At 41.5% G+C, this 17,783-nt stretch overlaps 1 protein-coding gene across 5 annotated transcripts in view; it reads left to right on the top strand.

The window, feature by feature from the left end:
* The window catches only part of ZC3H18 (zinc finger CCCH-type containing 18), a 56,682-nt gene that overhangs the window by 11,051 nt on the left and 27,848 nt on the right, over window positions 1-17,783 (top strand). For all 5 annotated transcript variants that reach the window (XM_067540226.1, XM_067540227.1, XM_067540228.1 and 2 more), the window contains exons 3-9: window positions 2,094-2,178; window positions 6,338-6,486; window positions 6,811-6,903; window positions 7,705-7,862; window positions 9,610-9,642; window positions 12,014-12,131; window positions 13,472-13,770. In XM_067540226.1, coding sequence (XP_067396327.1) covers window positions 2,094-2,178; window positions 6,338-6,486; window positions 6,811-6,903; window positions 7,705-7,862; window positions 9,610-9,642; window positions 12,014-12,131; window positions 13,472-13,770 — 935 coding nt within the window. The remainder of the gene's footprint in view (window positions 1-2,093; window positions 2,179-6,337; window positions 6,487-6,810; window positions 6,904-7,704; window positions 7,863-9,609; window positions 9,643-12,013; window positions 12,132-13,471; window positions 13,771-17,783) is intronic.

Consider the following 17,783-nt stretch of genomic DNA (forward strand, 5'->3'; position numbering starts at 1 on the left):
CTTGATACAATATTAAAGCTTTCCTCCTGATTCCCAGGAATTCCTGGGAGCACTGTCTGCACTAATATGCAAGATGAACATGCACTCTGAATGGCTTTCATACATTAGCTTATAATGGGGAACCCAGCTGTCTGATCCTCGTTAGACCACACAGAATTAAATACTTTCCCTTTTGTTCAAGCACCAGGTTTGCAAAGATTTCACACAGTTCATTGAAAGCAGCTGAGTTAAGCTAGCTATACCATTCACATTATGTTGAATGCAAGACCCAGCTTTTTATTTTTGGATGTTAATTTGTCTGCAGTTTATTCTGTTTGCAGAAATTTTTAGCTTGATGAGGAAGAAAAACTAGCACAAGATTTAAACATATACACCATTTGCAAGCATCTTTAAAGATGAGCTCTGGCCCAAGAGATACCACCTTGCATCAGATCTCGGAAGGAATATAGTAAAAGAGATATTAAACAATGGGTCTTGGAGAGCTGGATTATCCAGAGCCAAGTGGAGGTTTCGCCTGGTTTCCAGTTGTTACATTGCTAAAAATACATAGATCGCTTTCCTCATATCACTTTCCCATGTCCGTAATAACTGTAGTTACTAGTAGCGGGATGTCCTGATTGCAAGTGGGAGGGAGGGTGTCCACGAGACACACTCTATTAAGATGTGTTCCACGGTATGAAAATATTTGCACCTCTGAGGTAGGGAAGCTAAGAGAGACAAGGGCACGGTTCCAGCTCCTTTTTTGGGACACCTCTACACTGCAGCTAGGAGTGTGCTTCCCAGAATGGGTAGACAGGCACACCCTACCTCTGCGTGAGCGAGTGTGCTAAAAACAGCAGTCTAGTTGGGGGTAGTGTGAGCAGCGGCATGGGCTTGCTGCTGGAGTACTTACGTAGTATGTCCAGATGTGCTTTTAGGCAGGTGACCAGCCTGCACCGCCACCCAGGCGACCCCAGGCTCCACTGCTATTTTTAGAAGCATGCTCCCAGCTGCAGAGTAGACATAGGCTTAGTCAAAACAGCTGTTGTTCTTGAGAGCCTAAGCCCCTGGTGCCTTTGACATTGCTTGTCACGTGCATGTTTTCTCACCACTAGACCCCTTTTAAAAAAAAACCCAACAACTCCCTTTGACCTGCCAGATCCACATGGCTAAAAGCTTTTTCCGAAAAGGTTTCCTTTGAGAACAAAAGCAAAGGCCTGCTCTGTGAAGCTACATTTATTGTGTGCACATACATTTCATTTCATAAACCCTATTCTGATGTCTAATCTTCCAGGATGATTAATCTTGAAGTCTGAAGTCAGTCTTAGACCCTCCATCTTCCTAAGGTTCTCCCTGTGCAACATCATGACTCTCAGTTTATGCTGAGTTCCATTATAAGCAGTGCTTCTTTATGACTCAGAGCTGAACTCCTGAGCAAAGTGCTATAAAATAAAAGGATAGGGAGAGTGGAGTGTGTTTTAACTGCTGGAACAGGGGACTATGAAAGCAACAAACTTAACTTCCTCCCTGAAAAGCTGTTCATAAGATTCTGACAATACACACTATAAAGAGACACATTCAAATGGGTGTTCTAACACAGAAATTGTCCTCCAGAACTTAATATGTAAGTTCTCAACATCTGTATCACCTATACCAATCACTGTTTTGGCTGGTCTGTATACAAGAATCACGCCGTTGTAATTAAATGTGCATTTTTAAATGGATAAACTAAAGGAGGGACTCAAGATAAATCAGTATGGTAAGGTTCAATTGATTTCAGAGTGTCCACTCAGGTTTGCCCCCATTTAACTAAAACAATTTTAAAACATGAAAATGGGCGCAACTTAATATCTGAAGCTTTGTGTAAGTACTAAGATGCTTTTGATGCATGCAGGATTTCCAGTCCTCCATGGGACACTGGAATTAATATCCTCTCTACTATTAGTTAGGCATGGGCAGGTCCACAGTGCTTATCATATTAGTGTGTTCCCAGTCGCCCCAGGTCACACTTCCCAGTAACTTTGGAGTTGCTGGCTTTGATTTCACCATGAAAGAGTCTGTGGTTTTCATGATGAGTTGACTCTTTTAAGCATCTGTCCTTCTCTGCCTTGCAGGATGATGATCTGGAGGAGGGAGAAGTTAAGGATCCCAGTGATAGGAAGGTTAGGCCGCGTCCCACCTGCCGATTCTTCATGAAAGGTAACAATATATTGCAGCAGCGGTAGTGACTCAAGCACTGTGGCGTCTCTTGTTCAGGTGTTCAACTGTTAGACTACTAGTCACAGGAAGCATGCTGTCCCGGACATCACTCAGTATCACCTTTCTTTTCCATGGTGGCCAAGTGCTGACTTTACACAGCTCCAACATGCAAAATATGTAAAAACTGCTGTATCTTAAGTGCAGAATGCCTCAAATAAAGGGCAAATGACTGCATCTTGAAATAAAAATCTCTTTAGCTGTCCTCTTAATAATCAAATATTGCTTAAAATGTTTTTAAAATATTACATTGTATGCATTAGAAATGGGAAATACTCATTAGGTCTTGTCTAGTTCATGCCGTGCCAGGGCAGAATTGTTCCCTCTTCTACTTCTTTTTGAGAGACATTTATTGAAGACAAGGCTAGAAATAATGTTGCATTTTCCTGTAAATGTTAACTTGGTGTGTCATGTTCCCTTCCTCTCGGTGCCACCACCACAGACCTGCTCCCGTATTGCATTTGACAAGGAGTATCTGCCTTTTCTACCAAATGGTGTGGTGCACATAAAGGTGCTGTTCTGAACTCAGAACACTTCTATAAACTATCCAAAAAGAGTTCCAAAGAGGCACAGTGTTTAAGGCAGATCTAACATCAGGACTGATTGGCGGGGTGAGGAATAGTGGTGTCCCTTTTAGCACAAAACACTCGCTTCAGACTGAGTAGGCTACTAGCTTAGTCTAGGAAGAGAAACCTTTTTCCCTTCAGTGTAGAAAACCAAAAATATGAGACCTATTGAAGTATGTCATATAATACTGTCTGGATTAATAAAGTTTTAGGTCTTTATGGTCTTCATAATAAAAGATCATGATGGTAGAGTCTTTTCTGAAGGTGATGATATCAAACGCCAGTGGAGGGATTACTGTGACAGTCTGTATGCCTTATCAGAATGACAGAAAGAGAATATGGAGCAGAAACCATTAACCCTGCATGAGGAAGTGGTACGTGCCATTATAAAAACGAAGTCTGGTAAAACACCAAAGTAGATAACATGCCAACAGAAATATTAAGTGATTGATGACCACAGTATTGATCTCACTTGGAAAATTTGCAATGATGCATGGATGATTAGAAACTGGACAAAGGGAATTTTTCTACCCTTATCAGAGAAAGGAGACGTTCATATTATCTCCCTGATATCACACATGAGCAAAATTCTGCTCTGGGTAATCCAGAATTACCTGAAGGAATGTTAAAAGCAGAACTGCCACCACAAGAAGCTGGTTTCAGAGAGGGACGAGGCACATGTGAGCAAATCGCAAACATCCATCATATCATTGACAAATGCAGGGAGTTTAATCACCCATTGATCATGTGTTTCATTGACAACTGAAAAGCGTGTGATACTTTCCGACGTGTCCATCTTTGGAGGGTACTGGCAGATGGGATGAGTTCACCAAGATGTTTTGGAATCCCCACAAGTCTCCACTGTCAACAGCAGACCACATTGCGAACAACAGCAAGTGACAGTGACTGGTTTTCCACTGGGCTGTCTGTGAGACAAGGCTGTATTCTGTCCCAAGCCTTTTTATCATGTATGCAGAATTTGTTATGAGACAAGCCCTGAAGGGTTTTGTCAAAGTGGAAGGAGCTGGCATTTCTATTGGTGGACACCTGTTAACCAACCTGAGGGAGCTGAGGAAACAATGCTCCTTGCTACAACCACTGAGGAAATGCAACAAATGTTGGAATATGTTCTAATATGGACTATCCTTGAATGAGGTGAAAATGAAATGCATGCACATTGACATGATCAACAAAAATGGAATGCATGTGTGGACAGCACAATTAAGGTAAATTGTAGAGGCAGTAGATAAATTTAATTATCTGGGCTCATATATACCAACCAAGGAGGCTGTTCCAAAGAAATCAGAAAACAACTAGAAATGGCTCATCAGCAATGGCCTTCCTTATCAAAGTTTGGAAAAACCATGGTACCTCAAAATGTACAAAGGTTCAATTGATGAAAAGCTTAATTTTTTCCATAGTTACTTATGGTTATGAATTGTGGGAAACTACTGCTGCTGACAAGAAGGAAATTGAAGCCTTTGAGATGTGGTGCTGGCAAAAACTCGTGTATCTCCTGGATGGAAAAGAAGACAAATGCTTACGTTAGAAATGTTATTGGAGAGAAGCAGACCCTGTTGTTGGAGATCAGTAGGCACAAACTTACGAACCTTGGTCACATCAAGCATAAAGATGGAAATAACCTCAATAGTTATTATGGAAAGAACGGTGGCAGGTCACCAGAGTAGAGGACGACCAGCGAGAAGATGGATAGATGGTTTGTGGCAGATCACTGGGAGGTCAGTTGTTTAGTACTCAAAGCTAGCTATAGATCAAGAAGGCGTCCGAAAATTCTGGTACAGTGTCACCAATATTCAGACCTGAATACATGGATTTTACTTACTTAAGTAGATAAGTCTTTATGGTCTGGGATTAAAGAGGAGTACTATTGGGTGAAAAATCATATTATTAAGAAACAAATTTTCTTGTCTTTGTTACACATAACACCTCAGATTAGTAAAACAAAATATTTAAAACGAACTTGTTTGTGCTTTTTGCATTTTCTTCATCTTGACCATCAGAAATAAACTAACCAGTTTCACTTTCAAGTTCTCAGGTGCTAGCACCTTGCTGCAAAGACTGTGAAGAATGTTTAAAAAATAAAATCTTTTTCCATGGAATTTCTTCAAAAGATGTGAAAACTATATTTTTGTAAAACCTTCTTTTTAACAAAACTAAATACGGGCCATATTAGACTGAGTTCCTTTAACTTCCCCTTCAAGTTGTGTTCACCCAAATGCTTTTGTTTTAATAGAGACGGTAAATGAATAAATTAACTAAAAAAAAAAAAAAAAAAAGCTAGAAAGAGGGAAGTAGGAAGACTTGCTTTCACTGTGATGTTGAAGAAAAACTACGCGGGGATTTGGGTGGGATTTTTCCAAGAGGTGAGCATTCAGTTTAGGTCACCTGTTTTCTTGAACGGCTTCCTGTGTCTAAGTGTTTGTTTCCTGTCATAAATTTGGTAGTGATGTTGCTGGAAGGGGTGTGTTCTTCTGTTTGTGTTCCTTCATGCTGAGTGTTGTTTAATCAGATTACACCCCTCTATGTCACAGAATTGTTTTGATCACCAGTCCTTCCTCTGTGGGTGTGAGAGTTAAGACTGCATCACATCAAGCTCTTTTGTCTAAGATGCATTCCTTTGATTTCAGCTTTGTTTGGGTGACCTTGATTCCCTCTTTGTCTTCCCCTGGGACAAGAGATCTGTAGAAATATTGCCATGCAGGAGCCAAGCTAAAAGCATCGTTGTGGGACCTCCGATGCTCAAATTCTAGTCTCTGCTCTTCTAAAGGAACTAATTGCAAAGTGTCACGTTATGTGGCATCATCAGTCCATTGTAATAACTATAACTGCTTCTGTGAAATAGTGTGTATTTATAACCCACCCTAGTGGAACAGCCTAATTCATAGCCATTCTACTGTGTGCACGAGGACCTCTTACTTGCCAGGAGTAACCCTTGCACTTGACACATTTAAATAAGAAATAGCAAATCGTCTGTGTAGATTCTTAATAGTCCCTTCAGCCAACTTTCAAATCCTTTATATGTTTACTGGAAGTATTCAAGTATATTAGCCTTTCTTAATGAGTGAAGTCGGTTTTATAGAAGTTCCATAAGGGGGCGCACTAACCCTCTTAGAAAACATGAAAGTACCCAATGACTCAGGTTAACTCAGTGTTATGTTTGATTGCATATAAAAGCTCGCAGTTAATTTTAGTTTTGAGCGATAAAAATTCATGCCTAGCTTCTAAGCACTTATAAAACTGCATGCAGAGCTGTCTGGATCAGTACGCACATAAATAGCCCTTCCAACCTGTCTGAGTAAGATTCTCCCATTTTTGCTCACCCTGGATCCCAACTGAATTCATCTCAGGGGAAAGCCCAGGAAAAAAGGCTTTGCAGTGTGCCCGGAAAGTGAGTGAATGTGGAATAAGGTGGAGAGCAGAAAAGCCATGTATCTGAAAATAAGAGAGATTATCTCCTGGAAGACTTCAGGTAGTTCTGGACAGCGTTGGAAGGAGATTTCTCTGCTTTTTCACAGGTCACTGTACTTGGGGAATGAACTGTAGGTTTATCCATCCTGGTGTGAACGACAAAGGGAACTACTCCCTGATCGCCAAACCAGACCCTTTCTCACCCAACGGCGCACCTCCCATTGGTCCTCACCCACTGATGCCAGCGAATCCTTGGGTATGAACACATTGGTTTGCATTTGCAGCGTCTCGGTTTTTGGCTTGTATAGATCTGCAGATACACTGCAGGGGATGAAGGATTTGTTTGATTGGAGCCATTAATTTAGCAAAATCCAATCTTGTGGGATGCATCCTTTTTAAGAAGGTGCTTTTCACAGCCACTGGTAAATGGCAATAACTTTTCAGGTGTGCCCTACTGTTTATGTCCTACTGATGTTTCACCTGGATATTCGCTAACATTCACAAAGCACAATTTGTCAGCTAGTTCTTATATCCGCCTGTGTTTTTCCCCCTTTTTTTTCCCCCCTTATTTTTCTAACAGGGTACTCCCGTAGTTGATGAAATTTTGCCCCCGCCCCCTCCAGACCCTCCAGCAGAAAGCGCCTGGGAGAGAGGACTCCGGCATGCTAAAGAGGTGGGTTCGGAAATACACTGACTTCTTTCGCTCGAAGTCGGTCTGTTTCATTGGGGGCAGAAAGGCAACATAGTGCAAGCCTCAGGGAATGATTTTCACTCTTTTAATGGTCTCTTCTCTCTGCTCGGTGGAGACAGCTAAGAGGAGTCAGAGGGCATAGCCGCTACTTTGGTTCTGATTTGTTTTTCAATGTGTAAGATGTTTCTGTGATGCCGTAGTGACACTAACATGAATCTTTTGGGGGAATGTGTAACTTTATCCTCTTTGCTTTGAGGGAGCCTCTTTTGTATGTTTAACCCAACAGTCATCTTCGTGTTGTGTACCACGGCAATCCTCTGCTCAGGAAGAGCTGGTTTCCAGCTTTCTTTTTCCCATTCACACTAGCCAGAGGAGAATGCTCCTGAGCAGGGCCATGCTCAAATCCCCAGTACAGCAGAACTGTTTTCAAGCAGGTACAGTGTGCCTCACTTCTCTGCTGTTTTCTATGGTGTTTCCAGGGTAAACTCCATTTTGTTCACTAGGAAGCTATGGGTTTAACTTCTTGAGAACTTTTTAGTTAGCACACCAAACTGGCTGTCTGATTCCTCTCTGTGAGCTAATAGGATAGTGAAATATACATGTTCCGTTTCAAGTAAATATCCAAACCTACCTGTTCATGAGACTTGAACAGAAGAGGAACAGGTTAATTAGGAAGCAGGTCCCTCACTAGTGCTGCCCTGCCATTAGTAAGCTAAACTTCGCCCTCCATGCCTCAAAAATGTTGCATCCTTTAAAAGTTTTTTTTTTTATGCTTCATGGCAGGTATTAAAAAAGGCAACAATGAGAAAAGAACAAGAGCCTGATTTTGAGGAGAAGAGGTTTACAGTGACCATCGGAGAAGATGAACGTGAATTCGACAAAGAAAATGAATTTTTCCGGGACTGGAATTATCGCATCACTAGAGATGTCCGAGATCCAGCGTAAGATGTGGCTTGCATCCTTGCTTTTTGGAGTGGATGGGTTGGAAGTAATCCCCGCATGTCTTCATTTTCAATTAACCTTTCCCTCCAATTATGTAGAAATACACAGCCCTCTGAAGATTACCCAAATGTATGTAACAACGTTGGAAGCACTACAGCAAAAAGCATAGGCCCTGCTGTTACTTGGCATGCCTCAGCTTGGTCCTAGTTCAACACGTTTTCCTTCCAGGCTTTTTTAGCCTTATTCCTTCAGAGTACTTTGTTCTTGTTTCTTCAGAGCCTGGTATGCCAATTTGATTATCTAGATATATGTTGCATTGGTCATGCTAGTTTGATCTCGTGATTTGTGCTCCTTTTGCTATTTACACGATTCAAACATACACTAAAAATTTGTATGTAGTGTATGTGTGCGCGCACCAATACCCTGCGTTGTCAGAGCAGCAGTGACACCAGCTTGACTGGGTTAATGCTTACACTGTAACAGGGTAACGATCATGGTTGGCATGGCACTAGGTCAGCCTCTGACCTATTAGCCACTCCTTGATTAATCATTTGATAGGTCACCTAGTCAGAAAACGTAACCGACATGCAGTCAGGACTTGCAGAGTGGGAACATTTTGGGGAATGGGAAATGTCTGAAACCAGAAGCATCAAACCTGCAGGATTTTTGTGAGGTAAAAATAAGTGGGAGTGATGGAGGCATCAGTCAGCACCCCACTTTGGTGACTGGAAGCAGTTCAGTGCTCTCCAGTGTTTCTGACTGACTGCCTGTAGAAGTATTGGGGCTAGAAAATCATTATAAAAATTAAAGCATACATTCTGCAGGAACTAAAGGGTAAGCCCTGGTGTGCACATGTGCATGCCATGGAAAGGTTCCTGCTCATCTTATGAGAATGCATTTGCCACGCCTTGGCCCTAGCTATTTTGACTGCAGAGGAAATGAAAACATAAGGGGCAAATTAAACTGGTTGGTTGTTAGATGTAGATTTGCCCTGGAATTAAAACATAATTCCTTTTTCACGTTTTTACCATGGGCGAGACCATGCACCCATTCTGCAGATTGTTGCAGAACAGAAACTCCTGCTTATATATGACCACTTATTCTATAACCTGGTTTTATTTGATTCTGAAAAACTTTCACATGTAACCAGTACATGCTGTCACTAATATTAACAGGTTAATTACAACACCAGTATTACAGATTCTTAAATATCTAAGTAGTCAAAGACTGGATCTATAATTTCAGCATGGTTTTTAACACTATATAAAAGTTACCTTCTTAAATCTTCAAGTATTCAAGTTGTTGTTTTACTGTATTGCAGTACTACTTAGCAGAGACCCCATCAAGATCAGAGCCCCATTTTGCTAGGCACGGTACTTTCCTTAAATATAGTCAATTTTAACCTTTTACTCATGTGCTGTGGAGTTGAACAGAACAGAATTCATAAAACTAAAATGAACTAAGTGCTGAAAAAGTGACCATCCAACTCATTCAGGAAATTGAAGAGGAACTGTGTAACCAGACTGATACAGGAAATAACTTTTTCTCCATAGTAAGCTTGTATGTTTAGCCATTAAATTTAACTTGGAAAATGTCAGTGGTAATTAAGCCCTTAGTCATTGCAAGAGTGAAGTAGTACCTTGCAGTAATTCATAATCGTCAATGATTAGGATCATAATGTTGATAGCTTGATTGTCTTGTGACATACAGTCCATGAATCTTCTTTTCTCTTTTGAAAAATTATAGGGAGGTGGACATCAAAGAAAACGTTAACTATGGGTAAGCAGTTTTTTTTCTGATTTCAATGCTGTACCAACTTCTGTTGCACTTTTAAAAATTTCCTGGGCCACAGACAGTTGTCAGAAGGTTGGCTGCAGCTGATCAATTCTATTTCTATATTTTCATTTTGAATGCTGCCAGTTGTTGGCAGCAAGTTATAAAATTTAAAGTCATTTCCTTACTTGTATAAATACACCTGGAAGGCAAAGCAGTGGTGTATTTATAGAAACATACAAGTGTACATAAATGCTTTCCAGGGAAGGGAGTTAAGAACGTTGGCGTGGGGCTAGATTGAAAAGTCAGAACTTCTACCTTGGTGAAAATTCCTTAGTTTAAAATTCCTTTCTGTTTTTGTTCCTGAACACTGGGTCACTGAACCTGATCCCTGCTAGTGGTCTGAGTGTCAGTGCCTGGCATGGTACCAGTAATTTAGAGCTGTATTATAAGTCATCAGCATCGAGGCTTCTGCAACGTTCCAGCACTTCTGCAGAAAAGTAGAAATCTTTAAGCTATGTAAAAGTGTTGAACTAAATACATGTAATAACTTGGCAGATCTCACTCTGCTTTTTTGGGCACTTATATTGTACTAACAAAGGGAGCTTCTACCCTTCCTACCTTTCAGTATAGGCTACTGAACTAAGTTTGGGACTGGAAGACAGGAGCTCTTGATTTCTGATCTTGTGGCCTTGGACGTTACTTGAACTCTTACTCCTGGGGGAATTCTGTGCCAAAAAATTAAAAACATTTGCGCACATTATTTTAAAATTCTGCATATCTTATTTGTCAAAAAAACACACTATAATCGCGCCAGTTTCAGTTATTTTGATAATTTATTTCAAAATACCTGTCAGCAAGTATGTCTGTAACAATACAGACAATAAAAAAAGGTTCAGGAAATTGTTTTTTGACCAATAGATTCCTTACTGGGCAAATTAATACAGAACTTTGAGTTATAATTCATTTAAACTACAATATAGAAAAGTATTTCCTGCACCCCTCAGAAGCAGAGCAAAGACATGGGGATCGGGTAATGGAGGAGCTGAGGGAGAGGGAAGTAATTGCTGGGAAGGAGCCTGGGAGTGAACCTGGAGGGTTGTTGGGCGTGGATGGGAGAAGTATGGAACTGGGATTTTTATGAGGGGACCAGGGGAAGGATTGTTAGGGAGTTGGGGAGACTCTGCCATGCAGACCCTGGTTAACCTTAACCTCTCCCATTCAATCAGGCACATCTATCTGTCGTTGTATCCTTGCACTGTGCTCAGCCGCCCCCTTCCGTGTGTTCCTGCATCCCCATTCAGCCACCCTTTCTCCCCTCTGTCCCCATGTGTCCCTGCACCCCCACTCCCATTCAGCCCCTGGCTCAATGCTGTCATCCCACTAGCTCTGTTGCCCCCACCCCAGTCTGTGACCCTCCCCCCCAAGTAGCCCCATGCTGTCCATTGCCCCCATATCCTGTGTCTCCTCACCTAGCACCACAGGCAGGATGCTGTGAGGAAAGCAGCCTCTCTTCCTCTCTCTCCATGGCTGGCTGCTCTCTCTTCTAGTGCCTTACAATTCCTGGTGGCCGAAAGGTGTATTCGCAGCACCTCCCTGGCAGGACCTGATTTTTGCAGGGGAAAAAAGAAAATCTGGGGGGGCACATGAATTCTGCGCATGCTCAGTGTGCACAGCCCTTGCAAATGCATTTTTACATTGAGGCACGGCACTTGTTTTCCGTTGCAGAAACTGAGCTCCAAATTCAGGAGCCAGTGTTGTGTGAAGCAATTTCTCGCACACTGGAAAATGACATCAGTGTCTTCATGCGGCATATTTTTCTCTCACTAGAAAGCTCTGCAAACATGCTTGTTTCTGGTACACTCACAAGTGTCATGCACACATCACCTCAGCAGACACAGCAGTAGGAGACTCCAGAGTCTATTCTAATTTCCATGTCCATGTGTAACCTCACTTGACCGGAGCGCCACATGTGCACCGAGGAAAAAATATGCTAACCTCTATTTAGAGGGCGGAGGGGGGAATGTTCTCTGTTACTTTGTATACATTTATGTTAGTGTAACCTCTGTGGAAATTAACTGAAGTTACTCTAGGTTCACCCCAGGTCAACTGAGAACAGAATTTGACCTGTAGTTCTTTTGTCTGTTTATGAGAACTGATTCTACATGCTTTTCTAAGTTTTGTTTTATTGTAATTTTTAGAGGGTTTTTGAACCTCTCCCCCCAGATGCATATAAGTGAACCATTTTATACAGTAATTGATTTCTGAATATTTTTTCCCTGTCGATATATTTAGCATTTTCCTTTATAAATTCAATGTTTTTTCCTAATATGCAGATGATATTTACCTTGTAATCATCTGTTCTTTTTCAACATAGGCTTGATCCCTACACTGATCCGTATTATGATTATGAAATAGAACGGTTCTGGCGTGGCGGGCAGTATGAGAACTTCCGGGTGCAATACACAGACCCAGACCCATATCGTAACTATCGAGTAAGTAATAGGCACCCCTTTCTAAGCTTTGTCCTCTACCTTCCTCTGGGTACTTCACATAAGTTTGTTTTTGGCATTGGATTGTTTTTTCTCTTTTGGCAGACTGTACAGACAAGACTATTCCTTAATCTCTAAAATGGTTCAATCATTTATTATTTATTTAAACTCTGTCATTGTGCAGAGCCCTGAACAAAAGCACAATCCTGCTGAGTTCTCACTGCCTCTTAGATAAGGCAAAACTCCCTGGCACATCCAGCTGAAGGGGTTAGTTCAGTATCCTTTGTTGCTTACATCTCAGGGTGAAGAAGGCATTTGACTGATGGGGGATAGTGTTTGGGGGGCCTTAGAAAAAAGTGAGTCTGAAGGAGGGATTTGAATGAAGGCTAGTTTGTGTGAGCATTGTCCACTGGGACAGAAAGAAAAGGATGGATTTAGGCGTGTGTGTTATGTACACGAGTAGACTTTCACCAGGATAAATGGGTGTTTAAGAAACTTGATACCCATTACTCTGATTTGGAGTTGCATACAGTGGTCACTTTGCATTGAGATGAGGGAGGCAGCAGCTTTGACTGGTCTGTCACTAGAAGGCAGGGGAATCTCCTCGTGTTACATTGTTGCACACCAGTTGCTTGTAGAATGAAAGGTCAGCGTGTTTTCACTGAAAACATTCTGATTTCCATTCCGTATTCCTAAAGCCATATTGACACTTGTTGCCATGTAACAGACTGCAGTGCCTTGGGAGACACTGGTAATGAAAACTGATTTTGCCTGACGCTAAGATTTTTCAGCTGTATTTGTTTACAAAAAATAGCAATAGCTGTTCTTTTTCTGTAAACTTAAATAACACTCTTCTAATCTGAACATTTCAAAAGTCTTAGAGTGGCCTGTCCTCAGTACTACTTTCTGTGGTGTATCATCCATCCTTTTCTGTAGTGCTTATTTGCAAAATTCAGTAATTGCTAATGGGTCAAATGAGCAACCTGATACAATGATCTTCTCCCAAACATAGGTGACCAATCAAATACATATTACTTTCTTCTCAAGGGAAACCTTCTAGATAATGGATCATGTTCACCCTTGATGACTGTGTTGCCTTTAGTGAAGTTAGATGAAACTGACACAGTGTTTTATATCTTTATGCAGCTCCTAAGTAATTCTGAAACATTATGGCAAATGCAAAAAATGCAAACTCGTTTGTCCCCCTGAAGCCGTGCTGTAACTTTGGAAAGCTAGTATCAATTGTTTCTAATCTGAGACTTTAAAACCTCACACTTGCATGAGTGAGGAGATGTTACCATGGAAGTGATGTAAAAAGTCCTGTTTTTTGTTTTGTGTACTAGGAAAGAGAAAGAGAACGGGAAAGGGAAAGAGAGAACCGACAGCGGGAGCGGGAACGGGAACGAGAGAGAGAACGGGAGCGGGAGCGGCGGCAGAGAGAGAGAGAACGGGAGAGGGAACGGGAGCGTGACAAGGAACGCCAGCGAAGGAAAGAAGAGTGGGAAAGAGAGAGGGAGAGAGTGAAGAGAGATGAAAAAGACAGACAGCACAGAGACCGGGACAGAGATCGAGACCGGGACAGAGAGAGAGAACGTGAAAAGGAGAAAGAAAAACCAAAACCCAGGTCACCGCAGCCACCAAGGTATGTGCTTGCTTCTCCTTTATAGATGCGTGGTTTTGTTTGGTACTGTTTTAACTGTGGATTAACCAGAGATGCATGGATCAGGGAAAGGGGAAATATGCTCTCTGAGTCCCTGTTGTCTGCTACCCTAATTAAGCAAAGCAGTAGTTCCAAGGGATGTACACTAACCTTGGGGAATATGTTTTGCTGGTCAGTAAATAGAGCTAAAGCAACATCAGATGAGCGCTTCAAGGGAATTCACTATGGCTGGCTGTACGTGGAGAAGAGAATTTCTGGATGGAGATGGTCAAGTTGTCTTTAGTATGTACTTGGGAGGAGTCTAATGCTCTGAACTCCACAGCTCTATGTCACGTTAAAATCGAGTTTAGTGTGCATCTCAGAAATCTAGCTGGCTGAGCACAGGACATGGAAGCAGGTGTTTGAATCCCAGCACTGACATCGGCTCCTTTTGCAGCCTTGGCAAATAATTCTTAACAGGAATCAAGGATGGATTTGGGCGTCTTTGTAGATAACACAAATATACGGCGTTCTAGTTAATGCTAAAAATAAAAAGGAGATTGGAAGGGATGTAAAGCTTTGATTTTCAGGGACGAAGTCAATCTTTGTTATGAGTTAGGATGAGATTTCCCCCAGGGGGCAAGCTATTCAGATCTGCCAGCTCTAGGGTTTCTTGCACGTTCCTCTGAAACCTCTAGCGCTGGCCACAGTCAGACACAAAATACTGGACTAGGTGGACCGAAGATCTGATCCCGTATGGGAATTCCTATGGTCCTGTTTCCCAATCTGTCAACTAAATTGCTGCCCACAATAACTCACAAGTGGATTATGATTAGTTATAAAGCACTATATAAATATTAGAGATGATTGAAAAAAAGAATTTTCATCCCTTGGGAAATTCTGATACTGCAACACCTGTTTTCATCCTATGTCTGGGAAAAATTGAAATATCAAAACCTTTTATAAAATTAAAAGTTCAGTAAAACTTCAATTCAGAAACGTTGAATGTCTTTGGGAAATGGGTGGGAGATGTAGTCAAGGAGCAAGGCCCATGAGGAGAATGAGGGACTGCGTCTCCCAGAGCACTGCAGTCTCTCCATGTCGCTAAGCCACAATGGTGTCTCAGTCGTCAGACTGCAGTGCATCATGGGAGAGTTAGCCTGTCTGAGGAGCAGGGTCTGTTGAGGTGAATAGCAACCATGAGCGACCCAGAACTACAACTCCCACGTAGTACCTCTGTGGTTCAAGTGGGTGCAGAGATTAATGTTGACCCAACTCAAAATGAAACACTTTTAGATATTCCTGATAGAAAATTTTAATTTATTTTTAAATGAAATCCCATTTTCCAACAGAAAAACATTTTTTAAGAATCTTTCTAGTATCTCTAATAATACTAAGTGTTCCAATGTGTTGTTAACATGGTTATAGTAGGGCAAAAAACTGCAGTTAAAACACAAATGTTACAAGTAGGGAATATTAATATGCAGTTCAATTACCTCAGTTGTCACTCATTCCTCTTAGGCTGCCGATTCACGTTCACACTAGGGTCAGTGATAGCAAAGACCTTGCCATCTATAATTGTTTGACTCATGACACAGGTTGATTACATCTCTTCTACAATGCCAATGTGAATCTTGTTTGTGGGGACTGATTTAATGACAATGTTCACTAGGCACACATCTGAGACTAGACTGAATGGGCCACCGAGACTAACCTACCTTCCGTGGCACTAGAGGTAGTTCTGTCCCAAGTCGTGAAGAAACTTGTAGCTATGGCACTCTTCACCAACCTTAACAACGAGAGTTCTGTAGCACTTTAAAGACTAACAAATTTAATTTCAGCAGACATAAGCTTTCGTGAGCTTCAGCCCACTTCCTCAGATGCAGTTGATAGACGCTCGTTGTTTTTGCTGTATACAGACTAACACGGCTACCCCTCTGGAACTCTTCACCAACCTTAAATTCAATTAGCTCCCTCCTCCTCAAAATCATTCATGTATCAGAATAGTGGACACTATCACCATAGCAGGAAAGTTAGGCCCATGCTCTTGTGGTACTTTTCTTGATCTTATCCACTTTATACATATTCAACATATTCATTAATGATCTGGAAAAAGGGGTAAACAATGAAGTGGCAAAATTTGCAAATGATAATAAACTACTCAAGATAGTTCAGTCCAAAGCAGACTGCAAAGAGTTGCAAAGGGATCTCACAAAACTGGGTGACTGGGCAACAAAATGGCAGATGAAATTCAATGTTGGAGTAAATACAAAAGTAAGGCACATTGGAAAACGTAATCCCAACTATACATATAAAATGATAGGGTCTAATTAGCTGTTACCACTCAAAGAGATCTTGGAGTCATTGTGGATGGTTCTCTGAAAACATCCACTCAATGTGCAGCGGCCATCAAAAAAGCTAACAGAATGTTGGGAATCATTAGGAAAGGGTTAGAATAGGACTGAAAATATCGTATTGCCTTTTTATAAATCCCTGGTACGCCCACATCTGGAATACTGCATGCAGATCTGGCTGCCACATCTCAAAAAAGATGTATTGGAATTGGAAAAGGTACGGAAAAGGGCAACTAAAATGATTAGGGGATGGAACAGTTTCTGTATGAGGAGAGATTCATAAGACTGGGACTCTTCAGCTTGAAGAGAAGATGACTGGGGGGGGAGGGTTCAAGATAGAGATCTGTAAAATTATGACGGGTGTGGAGAAAGTAAATAAGGAAGTGTTATTTACTCCTTCCTCATAACACAAAAACTAGGAGTCATCCCATGAAATTAATAGGCAGCAAGTTTAAAATGAACAAGAGGAAGTACTTCTTCACACAACGCACAGTCAACCTGTGGGATTACCTTGCCAGAGGATGTTGTGAAGGCCAAGACTAACAAAGTTCAAAAAAGAACAATCCATCAGCGACTATTAACCAAGATAGTCAGGGATTGCTGTTTGCCAGAGGCTGGGAATGGCCAACGGGATGGATCACTTGATGATGACCTGTTCAGTTCATTCCCTCTGAAGCACCTGGCATTGGCCACTGTCGGAAGACAATTCTGGGCTAGATGGACCGTTGGCCCGACACAGTATAGCTGTTCTTATGTTCTAATGGATTTTATTTTCCCCAGCAAAGTGTCTCTCGTGGTTCACAGTGATCTGTGAACTATGGCTCGGCTCCCTAAACCAGACTTCAAGATAGGTTTGTGTCTAATAAGTTAAGAAATAAAGCAGGGGATGTTTGGCATTTTCCTGGCTTTATTTTCATCTGGTACAAAGCACACCGATCTGAGCAGTTCCAATAATCTGGTAGCTTTTGGCTCAGTATCTGCAATTTCTAGGAACTGTTGGTTGTCAAATCTACTCTTTGATACCCACGCCTGTCTCAGCCAGTAATTACATGAAATAATAGATAAAGATCAAGCAAAGGTTCTACCAGAAGTGATGGAGAAAACCAAACAAAAACTTGTTTTGGCTTCATTTGTAGGTTGTTCTAAAAAACAAAAGCAAACCCCAAATGCTGGAAACAAAGTGTTTTTTGTGCTGTTTACAGAGCTAGCACTGGTGCACATGATATGGGTGTAAAATGTCATGCTTTAAAATCTGTGACGAACACTCAGGTGAAGGGGTATATCTTTTAAAATAGTTCACATTTATGGAGTGAAGCAATAGGAATATTTAACAGTAAACTGGTGTCTGAGAAGCCCTTTGTTTTGTTTCCAATGGAGATGAAGCTCCAGTTGAGGATTATTGCATGCTAGAAGTACTCTTACATAATCTGCTAAATCCCCAGTTTCTGCTGATGGACTCCACTCTTAATCCACTCACTCGGTTACGTTTAAAAGTGTTTGGGTTTGTTGGCAATAGAAAGAGAAGTGCAGGAAAGCAAATATAATAAAGCAAGCTGCTGTTGAAATCCTAGAGGTTGCTTACACAGGACGTTACTGCACAGCGAGCCAGAATGTGACTCTATAGCACGCTAGCTTGGCCCACAGGAGCATCCCATGTGGACA

Source organism: Emydura macquarii, unplaced genomic scaffold, assembly GCF_026122565.2.
Source record: "Emydura macquarii macquarii isolate MOO-44397 ecotype Brisbane River unplaced genomic scaffold, CSIRO-AGI_Emac_v2 contig_561, whole genome shotgun sequence".
Lineage (NCBI taxonomy): Eukaryota > Metazoa > Chordata > Testudines > Chelidae > Emydura > Emydura macquarii.